Genomic DNA, 17,461 nt, shown 5'->3' with positions numbered 1-17,461 from the left:
TGCCATAAAACATTGATGGACAAAATCCTGTACCTCCCCCCAATTAGCATTCTTTGGTTTTGATAATGCTACGTACAGATTTGAGTTTGACAGGCTAAAGTTTTTAAGTGAATCGGGGAGTGACACGGAGACAACAGAAAAGTCTCTACCCCAGAATAAAGATTCAGTCTTTAAAAAGTCCTCACAGCATTCATTCCAACAAGCATCAAAATCACATTCTATTTCTGTTGCATCTGTGGGCAAACAAAACGAGCACTGCAATTCTCTCACATCCTTGAAGTCAACATTCTCATTGTGTGTCACTTTCTCATAGGCTAATGAAATTAACTGAATTGAGGAATTTGGGGACAATTTCCAAAAATAGTCATATTCAGGAGCCTCTGTACGCTCTGCCAGAAAATTTAAGCCATGTACCTGTTATTTGTGACCTGCAGGCCGTCTGATGTGGAGATAAGGCAAATTCCTAATCGACACATCAGATCCCGTCCTATCAAGTTCACTGGACACAAAGGGGAATAGAGAAATGAATGTTTGAACGAGTGACCACCGACATCAAAACATGTTAAAGGAGATGTGAAATGCTCCTTCGTTGTCTCCCCAGAAGCTGATAATGAAAATGTGTAACGACCCCCCAGCCGAGGTTTTTTCGTTAGTGCAGAACATTTAATCACTGAATTTGTAGCCCCTGAATCCACCAAAAAATCATTTTTTTTCCCCGTTAACGTTCAATTGGTACTCTGGAAATTTAGCTTGACTAATTTTAGAATAGGTACCCTCCGGTACCACTGCACATGCCTCAAGATAGGTGATTGCGTGTGTGAGTTGTGCCAGGTGCATGTTACCCTCTTGCAGGTGTTGTTGTGGGTGTTGTTCCGGTGCGTGTGTCGTTGAGCCAGTCGTCTCTGCTGCGTGCTCGGACCTGCCCCCTTCCGCCCCCGCCAGTCAATCCGACCCCCCATAATGTCCAGGAGCTGGAAGAGCTAAACATGGTTGAGTGGGCAGAGCTTGTTGTGATCTGAGTCCATGATTGGCCATGGGCAGTTGTCCGTTAGCATAGTAAGGTCCAGGCTGCATAGTGGGGAGAAAATGTTGTGGTCTGGGTACGTGGGGGGTCGGTGCGTGATTTGCTGTGGGAAGTTGATCGTTAACATAAGGTCCGGGCTGCTGTGGTGCAGCTGTGCAATCTCTGGCAAAGTGTCCGAACTGTCCACATGTGAAACACGCCCCCCTACGTTGTTCTCGTCTCCCACGCCCACGCCCACGGCCGCGTTGGTGATGCCCATCTGGTCTACCGGAAAAAAGTGTCAGTGTGGCCTCGTGTTGTTCCGTAGCCCGTTTCTCTTCCTTTTTTTTTTTGTGTCTTTGAGATAAGCTTTTGCACATGACGTGCATATCTGCGCAGGTCATCGAGCTTGGGCTGGTCAAGTCCACCAATATACAACTTTTCCACTTTGGCAAAAATGTCTGGAAGGATGCCAGGGCAGAGGGCCCGACAAAGGCTTTCTTCATATGCTGAGCCCGGTGTGTCTACCATGCCACTCTTTTCTTTATACAGAACGGAGAATCTATGAAAATAGTCGTCTGTGGTCTCGTCTGGCTTTTGTTTACACCCCAGGAGGGCTTCAGGGTCATATTTGATTGGAAAGGCCTCAGTGATGGCCGTATTCAGCCCCTTTATAGCCGCAATGTATCCCACATTGTGTTCATAGACTGGTTTGTCGGCCTGCATGTCATTAGGTGGAATGGCTCCTTTAATTTTTGCAAAATCGCTTGTCCTCAGAGCAGATAGTAAAATCTTTCTACATTCTAACCCGGAAGGTCTTAGCTCTTGGCAAAATTCTTCGAATTCTCTAGCAAATGTAGTCCCATTGGGCAATGGGTCAGGCAGGGCTTTGGAGTTGGCCAGGACCTCTTCTGGGCTCCAGGGTCTATAAACAAACATCTGTCCCTCCGGGCCTGCCACCTCCACCATTGGCAAGGACATGTGTGGTCCAATATCTTGTCCTTTCCGTAGAAGTTTAGTCCAGTCCTTTTCTACTTGAGCAGGTTTGGGTTTTTTGTATTTTACTTGCGTTGGCTCGATGCCCCCTGTGGCTCCGTCCTCCTCGAGTTCTGGTGGTGGGTTTGGGTGGGGTCGACCGCTGGGGTAGGCGTCCAGGTCGGTGTCGAGCAGCGCCGCAGAAAGACCGGTCAAATCTGGATAAAGAGAAGGCATAGACGAAGTGATCCGTTCTCCCAGTTGTGGCGGTGTGAGTGTGAGTGCGTGTGTGCGTGGGCGCGCACCAGCCGTGTGTGCTGGTGTCTGCTATGAGATAAGGGTTGGCAGCAGTATGTGAATATTGCGGCGGTTTTCGACTCTCTCCTTCTTCCTCACATTCAACCTTCACAGTCAATTGTTTACATAGTCTCTTTCGCTCACGTGACTCCGCTTCCGTCTCCCACACTTTTACCCACTTCTCGTGTTTCCGCACCCACTTAACCGATTCACTTGATACTTTTTTAGATTTTAACAGCTTCTCTTGTGCTTCCTCTAAGTTTGTTTTAAGTTTTGCAATTTGACTCATGCTTAAAGACCCTCCCACTGGGAACCCATATTTTTCAGTCCAAATCGGCAAGCATTCTAAACACTCCGCCCCATACTTGTTTGACATTATCAACATTACTGGTGTCTCAGGAATTTTTACACACTTCGATTGATTTTTCCCCATTTTGTAACCGTACGTTAAGTCAAAATCACACGTCTGTGTTATGCTAAATCGTACCTTCCACTCTTCTTTAGTCTAGGGTCCACCACTCGCTAAGACTATTTTTACCCCAGGCAAAACTAGACTACAAGACAATTTTTAAATTGCTTTAGCTAGTGAAATAAGTGGGCTCTTCTCTGCAGTGGCCTTCTGCCGACTGATTATGGTTATCTCGAGTGTGTTATTAAAAAACAAACAATGTCCTCCTACAGACACCAGTAAATGTAACTTTAGCAAAATATCACAAGAAATATTCAAAAACAGATCCGAGAGTAAAACAAAGTACCAAAAAAAATTACAAAAACAGATTAATACCCTATGATTCGACCTAGTTGAGAGAGACAAAAAAAGACTCACCGCGGTGGTTGTTTTCGAATCCGAACGTCGGCGCTCCTCTCCTCCGGGCCGGTGACGCAGGCCTCCCGTCTCAAACCATGGAGAGTGGAGGCTGGAATGTGGTGTTCCAGGTGGCCAGCCCTGCTTCACACGAACCCCGAAAAGATGGACCGCCGCCGAAGGATCCTGTTCGTGACGCCAAATTGTTACGGCAGTTTCCTGTAAACAATGATCAAGTAAAGAGTAACCAGGCAATAACTTGAAGCAGAAACAGAGTCTCTCGGTCTCTCTCAAAAGGTGGAAGTTTATTCACGTGCACAGTGGATAAACACCCTCACTTTCCCTAAGACAAGTTCGTTCTGTCCCTAACTAACTTTACAAGTTACAAAGTACACCTTTTATAGGTGGTAACAAACATAACATAATCACAACCCAAATCAGCTCAAAAAGAGATAGACCAGACTATCACGTTTGTGACGGTTCCAGCTCTCTCTTCAGAGGTTTAATCAAAGACCATTTCCACACTGAATCCGGTCCTGACGCATTAATTGATGATTAAGAGGCGCCGGACAGTAGATATTCAGTATAATCAGGACCTCATATTCTTATCCCATCTGCACACAGGAGAACAACAAAGATATTAATTCCGTGACATGTCATGGCCTAAAACAACATTAGAATGACATGACATGACCCATTTTCTGCCATTACAAAAGTCCGCCTCGGCCATGGCCTCGGCCCGCGCCATGACAGTTTACAAGTGAAAATTTGCATGCTGCGCGCTGATTGGCCGACAAAGTTTGTGTGCTTGGCTCTGATTGGCTGCCGAGCCGTGGTCCGGAGAATGCCGAAGCTCCATTTCCGTGCGGTTGAGGGGCGCAGCAACTATTCTTCCTGTTCTAGCATTTTTTTCCTCGTCTCCCAACTCATTTATTTCAATATCAAATTAGTTCAGGGGTTTTGGCAGCATTCCTCTCTAGTCCTCTTTTACTATGTAGTTAGGAGACGAGGGGGAAAAAATGCAAGATTAAGAGTTCATGTCGGGTATCAATCTCGGACCTCCGCACTCATTGCCGTGTTGTTAACCGCTGGGCTCGCGAGCCGCAGGTTCGCCACCCCTGTTCTAGATCAAACCAGTACAGCAATGCTCTGATTTGAGCTGAAGTATTTTTTTTTCATATAAGATAAGGTTTTTTGCCCTGCCATACAAATCGTGAGATTGTTATGGTGGCATGCGGTTAGGGCAATCAAGCCAAGCAGGGAATGACCAATAAAATCTAAAATTGCTGTTTTCCACTCACTTAATAAAAAATCAGTCACAAGGCCTGTTCATACCGCCGCATCAAAGCGTCCAGTTACGCAGTTACTGCTGAGGGTCCACCGCATCCCTGTTTTTGTGGAAATTATATTGCTTTGCTTGGAACGGCCATTCACATGCCCCACACCACGCCTTCAATTTGCTTCACTCCACCTAATATTTTGGCATGATCACACCTCTTGTTTAGAATTACACGCCCTGCGCTGTCAACAGTTGCGCTGACGCAAATTGTCTTGGCTGATATTATGTAAATTGTATGTTCCCTCTGTTCTTTGTTTTGTTCTGTTTATATGTTTCGGTAGGTTTTTTGTTTTTTTTTTAAGATTTACAGAAAAAAAACATGCATATTATTAATTACAGTAACTTTAAATCACAGGACCCTGGCTTCAAAATCTTCAGAGTCACAATGAGTTTGATAGCTTTCCGAAACCATGGATAAAACAAAGCATAAATAACTGGATTTAGAGTTGAGTTAAAATACATCCAAAAACTCATTAACATTTCAGTCGGTGACCCGATTAGCAACTCCCCCCCGGTTAGAGACATGCAATAGTACGGTGAGTAGCAGATGAGAAAAACCACCACCACCACACCCAAGTTCTTTGCTGCTTTGATTTCTGATTTCCGAGCTGTAATGGTGACTACGTTCTGCTGATTGTTAACGTGGCGACGCATGGCTCGGGCTTGCGTGACGGCTACCACAAAAACCCGTAAATACAGCACCACAATGATACTAACTGGGATAATAAAAACAATAACCAAATCGGTCTCTCCGGAAACGGTAATGATGCATTCACCACGGCAAGATGTCTCCCTGCCCGGTTTGATTATGTTTTCGTGCATAAGGCAGATGGTGTACAGAAGAGAGCCGAGCCAGCAGACGGCAATGCTAATTCCAATGACTTTTACTGTCATTTTGGTTTGGTAACGCATGGGGTCGCAAATGGCCACGTATCGGTCCACAGAAATGAGAACCATGTTACCGACCGAGGCAGACACTAAAGTGATGGGAACTGCATAGTACACAACACACATGAGGTCGCCCAGGGCCCAGCACGTTCTGGACATGAGGCTCTCAACGGGAATTACCACAATCCCCACGAAGAAGTCAGACACGGCCAGGGAAAGGAGGATGAAGTTTGTGGAGGTGTGGAGCTGCCTGTCGACAAAACAAAGGTAAAGATGATAAAGCAGCAGATGGAACAGTGGAATCATTGAAGACTAAGTATGTTCATATGCACACCAAAATTGATCATTATCAGATTTTGATCAGATATTGGGTGTGCATGGAGCTGCAGACATTGTTATTTTACTGAGACAGAAACAGAAGGATGAAAGAGAAATTGCATTCTCAATAACAAACTAGATTGTCAACTGTTTAAGATTACATTTTCAATGAATTTGTTTAAAATTTACAACAAACAAGAAAGTCAACATATTTGCCCAGATTGTTCCTCATGACCTTACATCTTATCACTTTTTAGACAGAAACCGCTGTAAAATGTTGTCCATTAGTCATTCCCTCATCAGTAGTAAACTATTTAAGAAGAATGACTTTAAAATTACACAACAGATAAAGACTATACTGTATATCATACTATTATCGAGGTAAGGAGTAATTGTAATATTACTTCTACTTTCTATCTCTGCCTACACCATTAACATGGTCAGTAAAATAACTAGAACAATTAGATAACCAAAGATATGATTATTGTTGTGTGTGGCATTTACAAAATAAATATGATCCTCAAAATAATACAGTAAAAATTGTATTCGCAAGACAAAGTACAATGCATTTTAAAATAGATGTTTCAATCTTTAAAATGTTCTCTACTTTCTTGTCTTCGCCACTTTAGTTTGCATTTTTCACCCATAATTTTCCTTGACAAAACCTGTATGTGCGAACAATCTGATTACTCTCATCAGATGTAATTGTTTACATGACATTGCAATATGGTAAATTCTGAAATCAGATGATCAGATTTTTGGTTTGCATTTGAACATAAACAGATTTTATAAAATGGTTTGTGATTTAAATTTAACTTGAAAGGGACTTTCAATATATTTGTAAGAGCTATGTTAAAAGATAAAATAACACAATAATACATTGTATTATTATTGCATTTTGTAATATATCATGAAATGTTTATTATAAACTGAATATGTGACCAAACAAATAATGATCAGTTAAGTAAAAGTACAACAAAAAGATTTTCTAAAGAGTCAATGAAGTGATTTTGGATAATTCTTAAAACAGACACAATAAACTGAACCCAGTCAATATCTTGTCAATAATTAATTAATTGAGGCTAAGTATGAGTGTCAATCTAGAGTTAATATGCATAGTTTGAGTTCAAGGATTATTACATTTTGTAGATAATTTGCTGACCTTTCTGAAGTGTAATGTAATTAACAAAACTAATAAAATCGACAAAAAGTTTCAAAACTCAAGTCAAATTATTTCCTCCATTTGAAAGTAGGAAACCAAATCTCTCTTAATGTCTAAGTAAATCAATTTCTGTGCCTGAAGTGTGAGATGGCGATGATGACCAGCAGGTTGAGCACGGTGGTGAGCAGAGCAGTGAGGTTCAGCAGGCTGTAGATGATGGTAGCCTGGCTCTGGGTGTGAGTGCTGGGCTTCTTGCACGAGCTGTTCAAGTGCGGGAAACAAAACTCCTCTTCTTCCCCCGCCTCCATCTTCCTCCTGTACCAAGGCGTCACTGTAAAGACTTATATATGGATCCCTGCTGCACAATGTGTCACTGTAGGTTGGGTTAACGGTGATACAGGGAAGAAAAATATAAATGCAGTACTTGTTTTTTCAAAGATTAAACTTAACACAAACACAACAGATCAAGAGCAGGTAGGGGGAAAAAAAATAAGAAAATAGAATAAACATCAGAATTAGAATTAGAATAAGGTTTATTGTCATTGTCAATGAACAAAATTCACAAACATAGGAACTTGTCCTGGTGATTCGATGCAACACAAACAACATAACATTGAACAATGAATACAAAACAATGAACAATTAATAGCTACCAGATATATAAAATAAGTAAAGTTAAGATAAGGTTAGAAATAGGCATGATATGTACATAAATAGAATATGTAGTACATTAAGAAGTGAACAGTGCAGTGAGTGCTAAGTGCTTAGGTAGTGTTCATGAGTCCAACGGCAGAGGGAGAGAAACTGTTCTTATGACTGGAGGTTCTGGTCCGGATGGACTGTAGCCTCCTGCCTGAGGGAAGTGGTTCAAATAGTCCGTGTCTAGGGTGAGAAGGGTCGGCTGTGATCCGACCTGCACGTCCCAGAGCCCTGGAGACGTACAGGTCCTGCAGAGATGTATGTCCGCTGTCGATCACCTTCTCAGCGCACAATGCACTGTAGTCTCTGTTTGTCTCTGGCTCCAGTGTACCGCACGGTGATGGAGGAGGTGAGGACGGACTCAATGATGGCCGTGTAGAACTGCACCATCATCTCCGCTGTCAGCTTTCCTTTCCTCAGCTGCCGCTGGAAGTACATCCTCCTCTGGGCCTTCTTGATGAGGGAGCTGATGGTGAGCTCCAACTTGAGGTCCTGGGTGATGGTGGTGCCAAGAAAGCGGAGGGAGTCCAAAGTGAAGATCAGGGAGAATGTGATGGTGAGGGGGGCTGTGACTTTCCTGAAGTCCATGATCATCTCCACTGTCATCTGGGCGTTGAACTCGAGGTTGTTACAGCTGCACCAGGACACCAGCCAGTTCACCTCCCTCCTGTAGACAGACTCATCCCCGTCCGAAATCAGCCCGATGAGGGTGGTGTCGTCCGCAAACTTAATTAGTTTTACAGAGTCGTGGGTTGAGTTGCAGCAGTTTGTGTACAGGGAGAAGACCAGGGGAGAAAGTACACAGCCCTGTGGAGCACCTGTGTTGATAGTCCGTGTGTCTGAGACATTCTTCCCCAGCCGCACGCACTGCCTCTGATCCGTCAGGAAGTCAGTGATCCACCTGCAGGTGGAGTCAGGCACATTAAGCTGGGAGAGCTTGTCCTGGAGCAGAGCAGGGAGGATGTTGTTGAATGCCGAGCTAAAGTCCACAAACAGGATCCTGGCATAGATTCCCGAGGAGTCCAGATGTTGCAGGGTGAAGTGGAGTGCCAGGTTGATTGCGTCGTCCACAGACCTGTTGGCTCTCTTGGCGAACTGCAGGGCTTGTAGTTGGTGAGAAGCCGGAGCCCACACCACACAGAGGCGTGGTTGTTGTTTGAGAACTGCTGCTTCAAACGCGTATTGTACTGGGATATAGCTCTCGAAACCTCCCTGCTAAATCTGTACTTTGCATCTTTGTAGCATTTTCTATCACCGGCCCTGTGCGCTGCCTCCTTCTGCCGCCTCAACTAAACAGCAAAGAAACAAAATCATGGCATTTTAACCTAAAATAACAGCCACAATTGGTCCAGAGTCTTTCAAATTTGTCCATATCCAAGTTATATCCGTAAGTCATTTTTTTTCCATTTGTTTAATGCCCATTACGATGTCAGTCCAGTCCATAGTCGTTGGTGAGCCTTTTTTCCAGCAGCCGAAAGCACATTCCAAAGGTATCCAGAATAGATAGAAGTTCTCAATGTAGTGTAGTCCTCTAGGTGCACACTCTTTGGACAGCCATGTGTTCAGCTGAAACAGCCGGTTAAACTTGTTTATCTTCCTGTCGATCTTTGGAAGAGGTCCACATATGAATGTTTTGATTTCCATTTTATCAAGCACATCAAATAACTTCAAAAAGTTTCTTTACAAAATGTCAAAATGTCTTCTCACCATGTATTCACTGCACCCACATGCACAATCAGCTGTTTAACTCCTCGATGTTTAGCCAAAACATTAGGAACGAGTGAGGATATCTCATAAACAGTGGCGCTGCGAAAATAATGTGATATTTACGTGCGTCACATTACGTATTGCAGCATCTCCAATCAGGAGAGACCTATCAGTGACACGTTTATCACAGATTCTCTCTGTCTGCTGCCTTTTGGTCACGTCATGTCTTTTATCATTTAATTCAGTCTATTAAAAATCTGTTTGTAAGCTGTATTTTAGGTGACTTCACGTTATCTTTGTATCGTTTATGAGTTTGTTCCAAGATACAGCCTAGTCTTTCCGGTCTTTGGACAATTTTGGGAACGACACAGAGTCACTCCAATTTAGGTTGAAAGTAGCTAGTTTTCATGTAAAAAATGTGGTCTTCTTACCACAGTCTTTTTTCAGATTCCAAAGCAAATATCCATGCTTGTAGCTCATGAATTTCTTGTTGATATTTCCGACAGCGTTCATAAGAGTTTGTTTCCCATGTCGCTGGCTCGTCAGCCTTGGTTTACTTAAAAAAGTAATAACCAAAAATGTTTGGAAGACAGAAACTGATTAAAGCTAAATAAATAAGGAAACAGTAATAGCAAGCTGTTCTCATTTGCATTTACAACAAAAAGGCAGAGATACTTTGCCTTCAAGTGAGCAGGACAAAGACAACGTTCATGCAAGTTGACATGAAAGCTCTGCAATGACTTTGAGCATGTGTGTCCATTTTCCATTGTGACAAATAAAGGCAATCGAAAACCAGTGATCACCCGTAGAAGTACTCTGGCTGCATCTGTTCTGCAATCACTTTGAACTCCTCTGGCGACATTGAACAATGTCAAGCAAGTAAAAGATTTGTGATCGACCACGGGTAAAACCGCGAGAGCGAAAATAAGATTTTTTTTTTCAAATGTGTGATTTTCGTTTTTTTGCAGAATGTGCAAGTTGAAGTTATGAAGTAGCCCCTGTGTGCTTCAGATAACACTATTGGTTGTCTTAAACGTATACATTAAGCTGTTAAAAATTGGTAGTTTTCAGGTCTTTTTCCAGCGCTCCTGGGGGGCGTCACCGATTTCTTTGTTTCGATTTTGATTGTTGGTATTTTTCCACCAATCAGCTGCGAACCACATGGCTACTTATTCAGCAGCAGCAACGCGGTCTCCTCAGATACATTATTCATTTGTCCAGACTGTCTCCAGAGCTTACGATTCCCTGGACTGCATTGCAACGGAACTGAGGTACTTTTACTCTAAAGTATTGCTTAAACGCTGTGTTTTAAGGTGGTCTCGTGATGTCACTTTAGCCTCTTCACTTTTGCCTGGGGCACCTGTGCAGAGACGGAGCAATGCTAAGCGAACACGCTGCTTCAGCACGGAGACGGCGGGCGTGCGCGTCTAGCAAGGAAGCGGCGCGCGCGTTCAGCACCTCAGGTATTTGTATTGAAACTTTCACATTGTGTTAAAAAAAAATGAGTTAATGAGTGTTTTATGTGAAATAGTTTGCCATTTCTTAATTGTCCTGTTATTTGCTTACAGGTGTGGTGCTTGCAAAAAGTCACTGAAGCAGAATCTGTGGAATTTCAGCTACTACGCAATTCAGCTGATCTGCCTCCGGTTGACAATCTCCATGTCCTGGTCCCACCTGGACTGAACATTGACAGGCAGACCTATCTGCATGAAAAAATCAGGCCTTTCTGTACTGACGAGGCAAAAGACATCACATGCCGAGAGTCACAGCACAGAAGAGTGCACAGACGAATGTGCAGAAGAGGATGTGGATGTGATCTCTGATGTAATTGGACTCTTGGATTAATACATTTTTGGATGTACATATCACAACTTCCTATTGCACTACATAACTTTATACCTTTATATTTCATTATGTACACATCATGCTGTTTAGTGCTCAGTGTTCAATGTTTTGTTGTTTGTGTTGCACTGAATCACCTGTGAATTCTGTTTATCGACAAATGGCAATTAACCCTATTCTGATTCTGATTCTTTGACGCTATTCAGGGCCTTTTGTAAATACAAGTATTTCCATTTTAATATAGTAACTTCTAATTCTGATTCAAGTCCAGTTCACATCAATAACACTCCTCTTGAGTCTTCAGTGACAGCTGTAGGGGGAAGTGCTGCAGTGTGACAGGGGGAGGGCTTATCTCAATTAGATGTAAATGAGCCCCCCTGTGACTCTGGGCTCACTCAGGTGAAAAACTTTGAGCCCTGTTTTCTCAGTGAAAGGTTTTGAGAGTTGTATACATTCAAATGACCACAACTTACTCAAATATTATCTTTGAATTCACACTTTAAGAATCTGTGAATAACTCAAAATGTCTCCGGGTAGACTTGTGACTGGTTTATCCACGGTCAGTCACATTTGTATGTCCGAGTCAGTACTCTCCATCCTGCTCTATGAGTCAGAGACAAGGCCACTAAATAAGACGAGGATAGATAGAGAAAATCAGGTTGCCACCTCTTGTCTTGTAACGCACTGGTTTGGCCATGTCCTCAGCCACCCTCCAGACCACCCGTCAAATGCTATCTTGAAGTATCTAAGATTCCCCTTAGATGTAGATCAACTCATCATTTTCCAAAACCAAAAGTATTAGTGAAACTGAATGTATGAATGCTTAATATTTAGCATGTTTTTATTAAACCGGAGTAAACATTTCTGGTTCAATTGATTTTTGGAGTTACACCAAAAAAGAACTTCACCTTTAGATCAGAGAATGAGTTGGTTTATTTCATGTTTTTCATCTGGACTCTGTTTTGAAAAACAACAAACCACTCATTTGAAGACAGGGAGGTGAAGATTCTAAGCAGGAGAAGAGATGGTTTGAAAGAGTTGCTGTTATCCTTGATTTTTGTCCAACTGTCTCTAAATTGAAACCATACTTATTTTTCAAGTATGTGGATTATATATAAAAACTCTTTCTGTGTAAAGGTAACATTCTCTATTTTTACCCTCAACAGTCAGAACTACTCTAAGTCTGACAGAACAAAAGTTATACATCTTGGAACATCCACAAAAAGGTTTTTATCCTCGCCTAAGTTTTTAGTTAAAAATTAGGGTGTTTATAGCTGCTGTTTGTATGTGAGGCCTGAAATACACTATATATCATTACAAAAACTTGTTGGCCACTTAAGTTTCAAATGTGAGATCATTATCTGTAGAAACAAGTATTTTACCACACTTTTTTAAATACTTTATCCAGGTGTTGGATAAAAGGACCATTCCCTTGTCCAAATCAATCTCAAATTTAGACATTTGATCACTTTTGACTTCTTCTACATACATCAATGAGGGCTCTGTGGAAAACTTACAACTAGGGGAATCCATTTATTTACAAAGCGACACTATATTATGTTCACTAGCAAGGACCACGCCACAACAATGAAATACGAAAGAATGTTTATTGATAAGTCATGATGGGTCGATGAGAGATCGATGAGAGATCGATGAGAGATCGATGAGAGACTGATGAGAGATCGATGAGAGATCGATGAGAGGGCTTGATGAGAGGGCTCGATGAGAGAGCTCGATGAGATGAGAGAGATCGCTGAGATGGCTGGGTAGAGACTCAGGATGGGGGCTCTGTCTCGGGTAATCAGCCCAGCCGATTCAGAACCCCCCCTCCATGGATGGTTATGTGTTAAGGTGACGATGATAGAGACATGGGGTGGGAGGGTGGGGTCGAGAGAGCAGAGACAACAAGAGATGCTGGGATTGGCCTCTGCATATATAGGCCTTCTGGGTAATAAGAGGCGTGGTTAAAGAGTGAAGGTGTGGTTGCTGGGGAAGTAAGAGGTTGAGGAGTGGTCCTGCTCCCGAATCTAAGTTAGCGATTACATCTCCAACTACACTTCACTAGCAAGGACCACGCCACAACAATGAAATACGAAAGAATGTTTATTGATAAGTCATGATGGGTCGATGAGAGATCGATGAGAGATTGATGAGAGATCGATGAGGGAGATCGATGAGGGAGCTCGATGAGGGAGCTCGATGAGAGGGCTCGATGAGAGAGCTCGATGAGAGAGCTCGATGAGATGAGAGAGATCGATGAGATGAGAGAGATCGATGAGATGGCTGGGTAGAGACTCAGGATGGGGGCTCTGTCTCGGGTAATCAGCCCAGCCGATTCAGAACCCCAAAATGATTTAAAATGAAGGAAGTTGATCTGGATCTTGACGTAAGCCTGGCTAAAAATAATGTTACGAGTGGCACGGGGGAAGAGGAGCTGGATAGCCAAGCACTCTTGAAGAGTAGCTGGATGAAATCGAAAGCAGTCCGTCCGTTACTGAGACGAGGGTTAATTCTGGTACATTTGAATAGTGTTTTAGCGTTTGTGGTCGTCGACGGAAGTAGATGGAGAATAAGATGCAAGAGTGATAGGATTGGACGAGCAGTCGATAGAACTGGATTTATGGTGGAGACTCCTTGCTCCGGAGTGGAGAGCGAAATGTTTGCATGAATTTAGGAGTTGACGAGCTGCGGGTAGCAAAGAAGTCAATATGAGTGATGAATGAGGGAACTTAATTGAGCTGAATGAGATTGAGAATGAGAGGAATGAAAGATATGAGGGTAGTAGTACTGAGGAGTAGGAATTGAAGCGATCGTAGAGCGTCGGATTTGGGACGGTGAATCGAGAGTAGGAGTTGGTCAATTACGGTGACTTGAGGATGAGCAATGCAGGAGACGGACTGATAGAGGGGAATAGACTGAGTATTATGAGTTGCGCATAATAAGATATCCCTTATTGATCTACTAGAGAGGTGTTGAATAAGCCTTCCGACTGATCAAACCCCCAAAATGTCCAGAACGATAGTGGGGTATAATTCTGGGATTATGTGAATGCCTGGTAGAGGAGACTAAGCGCCTGAGGACCATCCAGTGCGCACGGCAGCTGGAATGGGTTGGAAGGGGCCGGAGCGCTCCGAGCGGTCTCCAATGCACCAACCGATGCGCGGTGGATGAGGTGCACGTTGAGAGATGTTTCTTCTGAAAAGAGGGAGGGAATGTGAGATGGATGAGCATCCCGGTGCCCGGTGACTGTTCCGGAGAGAGACTGCATCCCGGTGCCCGATGAGACCCTGGTGAGGACGCAGAAAAGCTTGAGTGGGATGTGGGATGAATGGGGAAGGGGTCGAATGGTTTGGATGAATGGGGGGGGAGGGATGAATGAAGAGTCGACAGATCGAGTGGAGAACGTGGATGCTCTGGGGCGAGCGTGGATGCTCTGGGGCGAGCGTGGATGCTCTGGGGCGAGCGTGCTGCCGGCGGGTTCTGAGTGAGCTGTAGTTGTAGTTGTAACTGTAAGCTGTAAGTTGTGACATGTGGGTTAGCTGAGGGCTGTAGCTGTTGAGCAGTGAGCTGTAGCTGTAAGTTGAGCTATTGAGCTGTGAGCTGTAAGTTGAGCTATTGAGCTGTGAGCTGTAGCTGTAAATTGAGCTATTGAGTTGTGAGTTGAGCTATTGAGCTGTGAGCTCTTGAGCTGTGAGCTGTAGCTGTGAGTTGAGCTATTGAGCTGTGAGCTATTGAGCTGTGAGCTGTAGCTGTGAGCTGTAGCTGTGAGCTGTAGCTGTGAGTTGAGCTATTGAGCTGTAGCTGTGAGTTGAGCTATTGCGCTGTGAGCTGTAGCTGTGAGTTGAGCTATGCAGCTGTGAGTTGAGCTATGCAGCTGTGAGTTGAGCTATGTAGCTGTGAGTTGAGCTATGTAGCTGTGAGTTGAGCTATGTAGCTGTGAGTTGAGCTATTGAGCTGTGAGCTGTAGCTGTGAGTTGAGCTATTGAGCTGTGCGTTAAGCTGAGAGATGCGAGTTGCCTTGAGCTGTGTGTTGAGCTTTGCGTTGAGCTGTGCGTTGAGCTGCGCGTTGAGCTGCAAGGCAAACATGGTAATATGAGGTAGCATGAAAGGCAAGAGCTGGGAAAAAATTTGACTTAAGGTAATATGCGAATGAGAAGAAGATGAGAACCTGCCGGAATGCTAGAAACAGAATCTTTGAAGATACCTGTGGCTAACATGTGGCGGCGAAGCCAGACAGCTGAATGTGACATGAAGGTTGCATGAGAAAAGAAAAGGAAGCTTGATAGTTCACGTGAGAAGAGTAGGAACGATGAACAGCATGAACAGAGGGCGAAAGAAAGATTAGCTTAAGCCAGAATGATAGTGGATGGTAAAGAGCCAGCGCGTAGAAGATGGTGCGTTGATGGTACATGCAATAGAATGTAGGTACAGAGGAGGGATAGAGGAAAGCATGTTGAGGGAGTTGAGTGCAGCTGCAGCAAAGGTGGTGAGAATTGATGAGAAAGTTTGAGAAAAGAGGGAGCGTTTGAACTCAACATTGTTAAGATAAGCCGGGATCATTGCCGAGTCCCTATGAACGTTGTTTAATCTTGCTTTAAATTGAGTTGTACAACCTGGCTCCTGCCACCAAGGGGAGCTGAGAGGTCGAGCTGCGGCCCGTGGAGCAATGGTGACGTCATCGGCTGCGCGCCTCCGGACGGACGTGGAACCAGGAAGTGAGGCTGACAAAAACATGGATATTTATATAGCGTCTGAAAGAAATGTCCGCCGGCTTCGGCCCGGTGCGCCCGCTGCGGTGCGGTCTCTGTTGTCCACCTGAGTGGAGACGCGCGCCTGGCGCAGCACACGGAGCGACGCACGGAGCGCGCCGGCCGGCGCGGGAGCCGTGCCCCGCTCCGGAAGCTCGGATAGCGCCCGGTTAAAATGAGGGGCAGAGAGAGAAGGAGAGCGCGTGGGTCCAGGCCGTTGCTGTGGAGTGGAGGTTGGTGTTCTGTGTGGACGCCCGGAGGTGACACGGAGTGTCCCGGAGGTGGGATCCGTGAGAGACGCAGGTGCGGAGGAGATGATGGTGTTTGGAGCTGTGGAATCGCGCTGGGTGAGTCCTCGGGGGAACTGACCGACTGAATGTTTCAGACTGAATTGCTCAGATTGGGAACGGATCAGAATCTGAGGAAATGGCTCATGGTTGGTTAGAATGAACGCGCTGTACTGAGTGCCTCTCTGTCGAGAGAGCAGAGACAACAAGAGATGCTGGGATTGGCCTCTGCATATATAGGCCTTCTGGGGTAATAAGAGGTGTGGTTAAAGAGTGGAGGTGTGGTTGCTGGGGAAGTAAGAGGTTGAGGCGTGGTCCTGCTCCGAATCTAAGTTAGCGATTACATCTCCAACTACACTTATTGAAATTCATACTCCATAAATAAAAACAAATTTTCACAATAAAATAGACAAAAACAAGTGTTATGTGAGCACGTTTTGCGCACAGAACCATCCCACGGCTCTAAAGTGGAACTTTTTGGAGAAACCCCATACCTATTACACATCCCCGTGCTCGTCTACCCATTGGCTGTTTGTCTGTAGCGTCAAACACAGTCTGTAATCTAACTGGTTGGTTTGGCAAGGGTGGGACTTGTGCGTAATTTGCATCTCTATGTGACACTTCATTAACTTTACTGCGCCGTACAGTCTGAGGACTACGAAAAAGTCTGAGGAATAAAGTCTGGCGGTAATGCAACAATTGGATGCCAACCGCCATAAAACAACAACAACAACAACAACAACTGCCAAAAAACCTCCTTATTGGCTAATATTGGTGTCAATCAAAAGCTAACACTTAGTCATTAGCTTCTGTAGCAAGGACATTGCGGTGAACGGACTACGACAGTCTGAGGACTACGAAAAGTCTGAGGAATAAAGTCACAAAAACATATCATGACCTCATGGGCTTTGTAACACCAAAGCAATGGAAGGAGTACTTTTACGGACTACGACAGTCTGAGGACTACGAAAAGTCTGAGGAATAAAGTCTGGCGGTAATGCAACAATTGGATGCCAACCGCCATAAAACAACAACAACAACAACAACATTGCGGTGAAAATTCTGTTCTCTTTGATATGGGCAAACGAAAAAGAAAAAAGGAGTTGACGAAAACTGTTTTTTGAGGCCTTCATGGATCTAACATATGTATTGGACCTGATTGTTTTACTGGATTTTATTTGTTGGACCATTACAAACAGATTGAGACCATTCTTGTGGGGAAATATTGAAGTTTGACGTGTACAGAGTCTTTCACTTTGTGCTTTTCTGTACAAAGACCGTGTACGTTCGGGCTGTGATTGTTGCACATGAAAATGGATTACATATTCAAAAAGGCGAGACTGTAGATTGTCAGGCTTTGTGACTGGGGAGCGGGATGGCACATGAGTACG

At 44.1% G+C, this 17,461-nt stretch overlaps 1 protein-coding gene across 1 annotated transcript; it reads right to left on the bottom strand.

Annotated features, from left to right (window-relative positions):
* Window positions 1-4,752: 4,752 nt before the first annotated feature.
* LOC140359144 (trace amine-associated receptor 13c-like) lies at window positions 4,753-7,095 on the bottom strand. Its single transcript, XM_072444011.1, has 2 exons — window positions 6,923-7,095; window positions 4,753-5,557 (listed from the first exon to the last, which is right to left on the bottom strand). Exons 1-2 carry the CDS (start codon window positions 7,093-7,095, stop codon window positions 4,753-4,755), a joined length of 978 nt encoding a protein of 325 aa, XP_072300112.1.
* Window positions 7,096-17,461: the final 10,366 nt, after the last annotated feature.

Source organism: Eucyclogobius newberryi, unplaced genomic scaffold, assembly GCF_026437365.1.
Source record: "Eucyclogobius newberryi isolate DKJ021-1_F unplaced genomic scaffold, fEucNew1.0.hap1 SCAF_14, whole genome shotgun sequence".
Taxonomy (NCBI): Eukaryota; Metazoa; Chordata; class Actinopteri; order Gobiiformes; family Gobiidae; genus Eucyclogobius; species Eucyclogobius newberryi.
This window is presented reverse-complemented; position numbering and strand designations above follow the sequence as displayed.

Bases quoted from the DNA above. Each gene is read 5' to 3' on its own strand.
- LOC140359144 (XM_072444011.1), bottom strand. From the start codon at position 7,095: ATGGAGGCGGGGGAAGAAGAGGAGTTTTGTTTCCCGCACTTGAACAGC. The intron at 5,558-6,922 runs GCACAGAAATTG...TTTTGTCGACAG, and splicing joins ATCGCCATCTCACACTTCAG to GCAGCTCCACACCTCCACAA.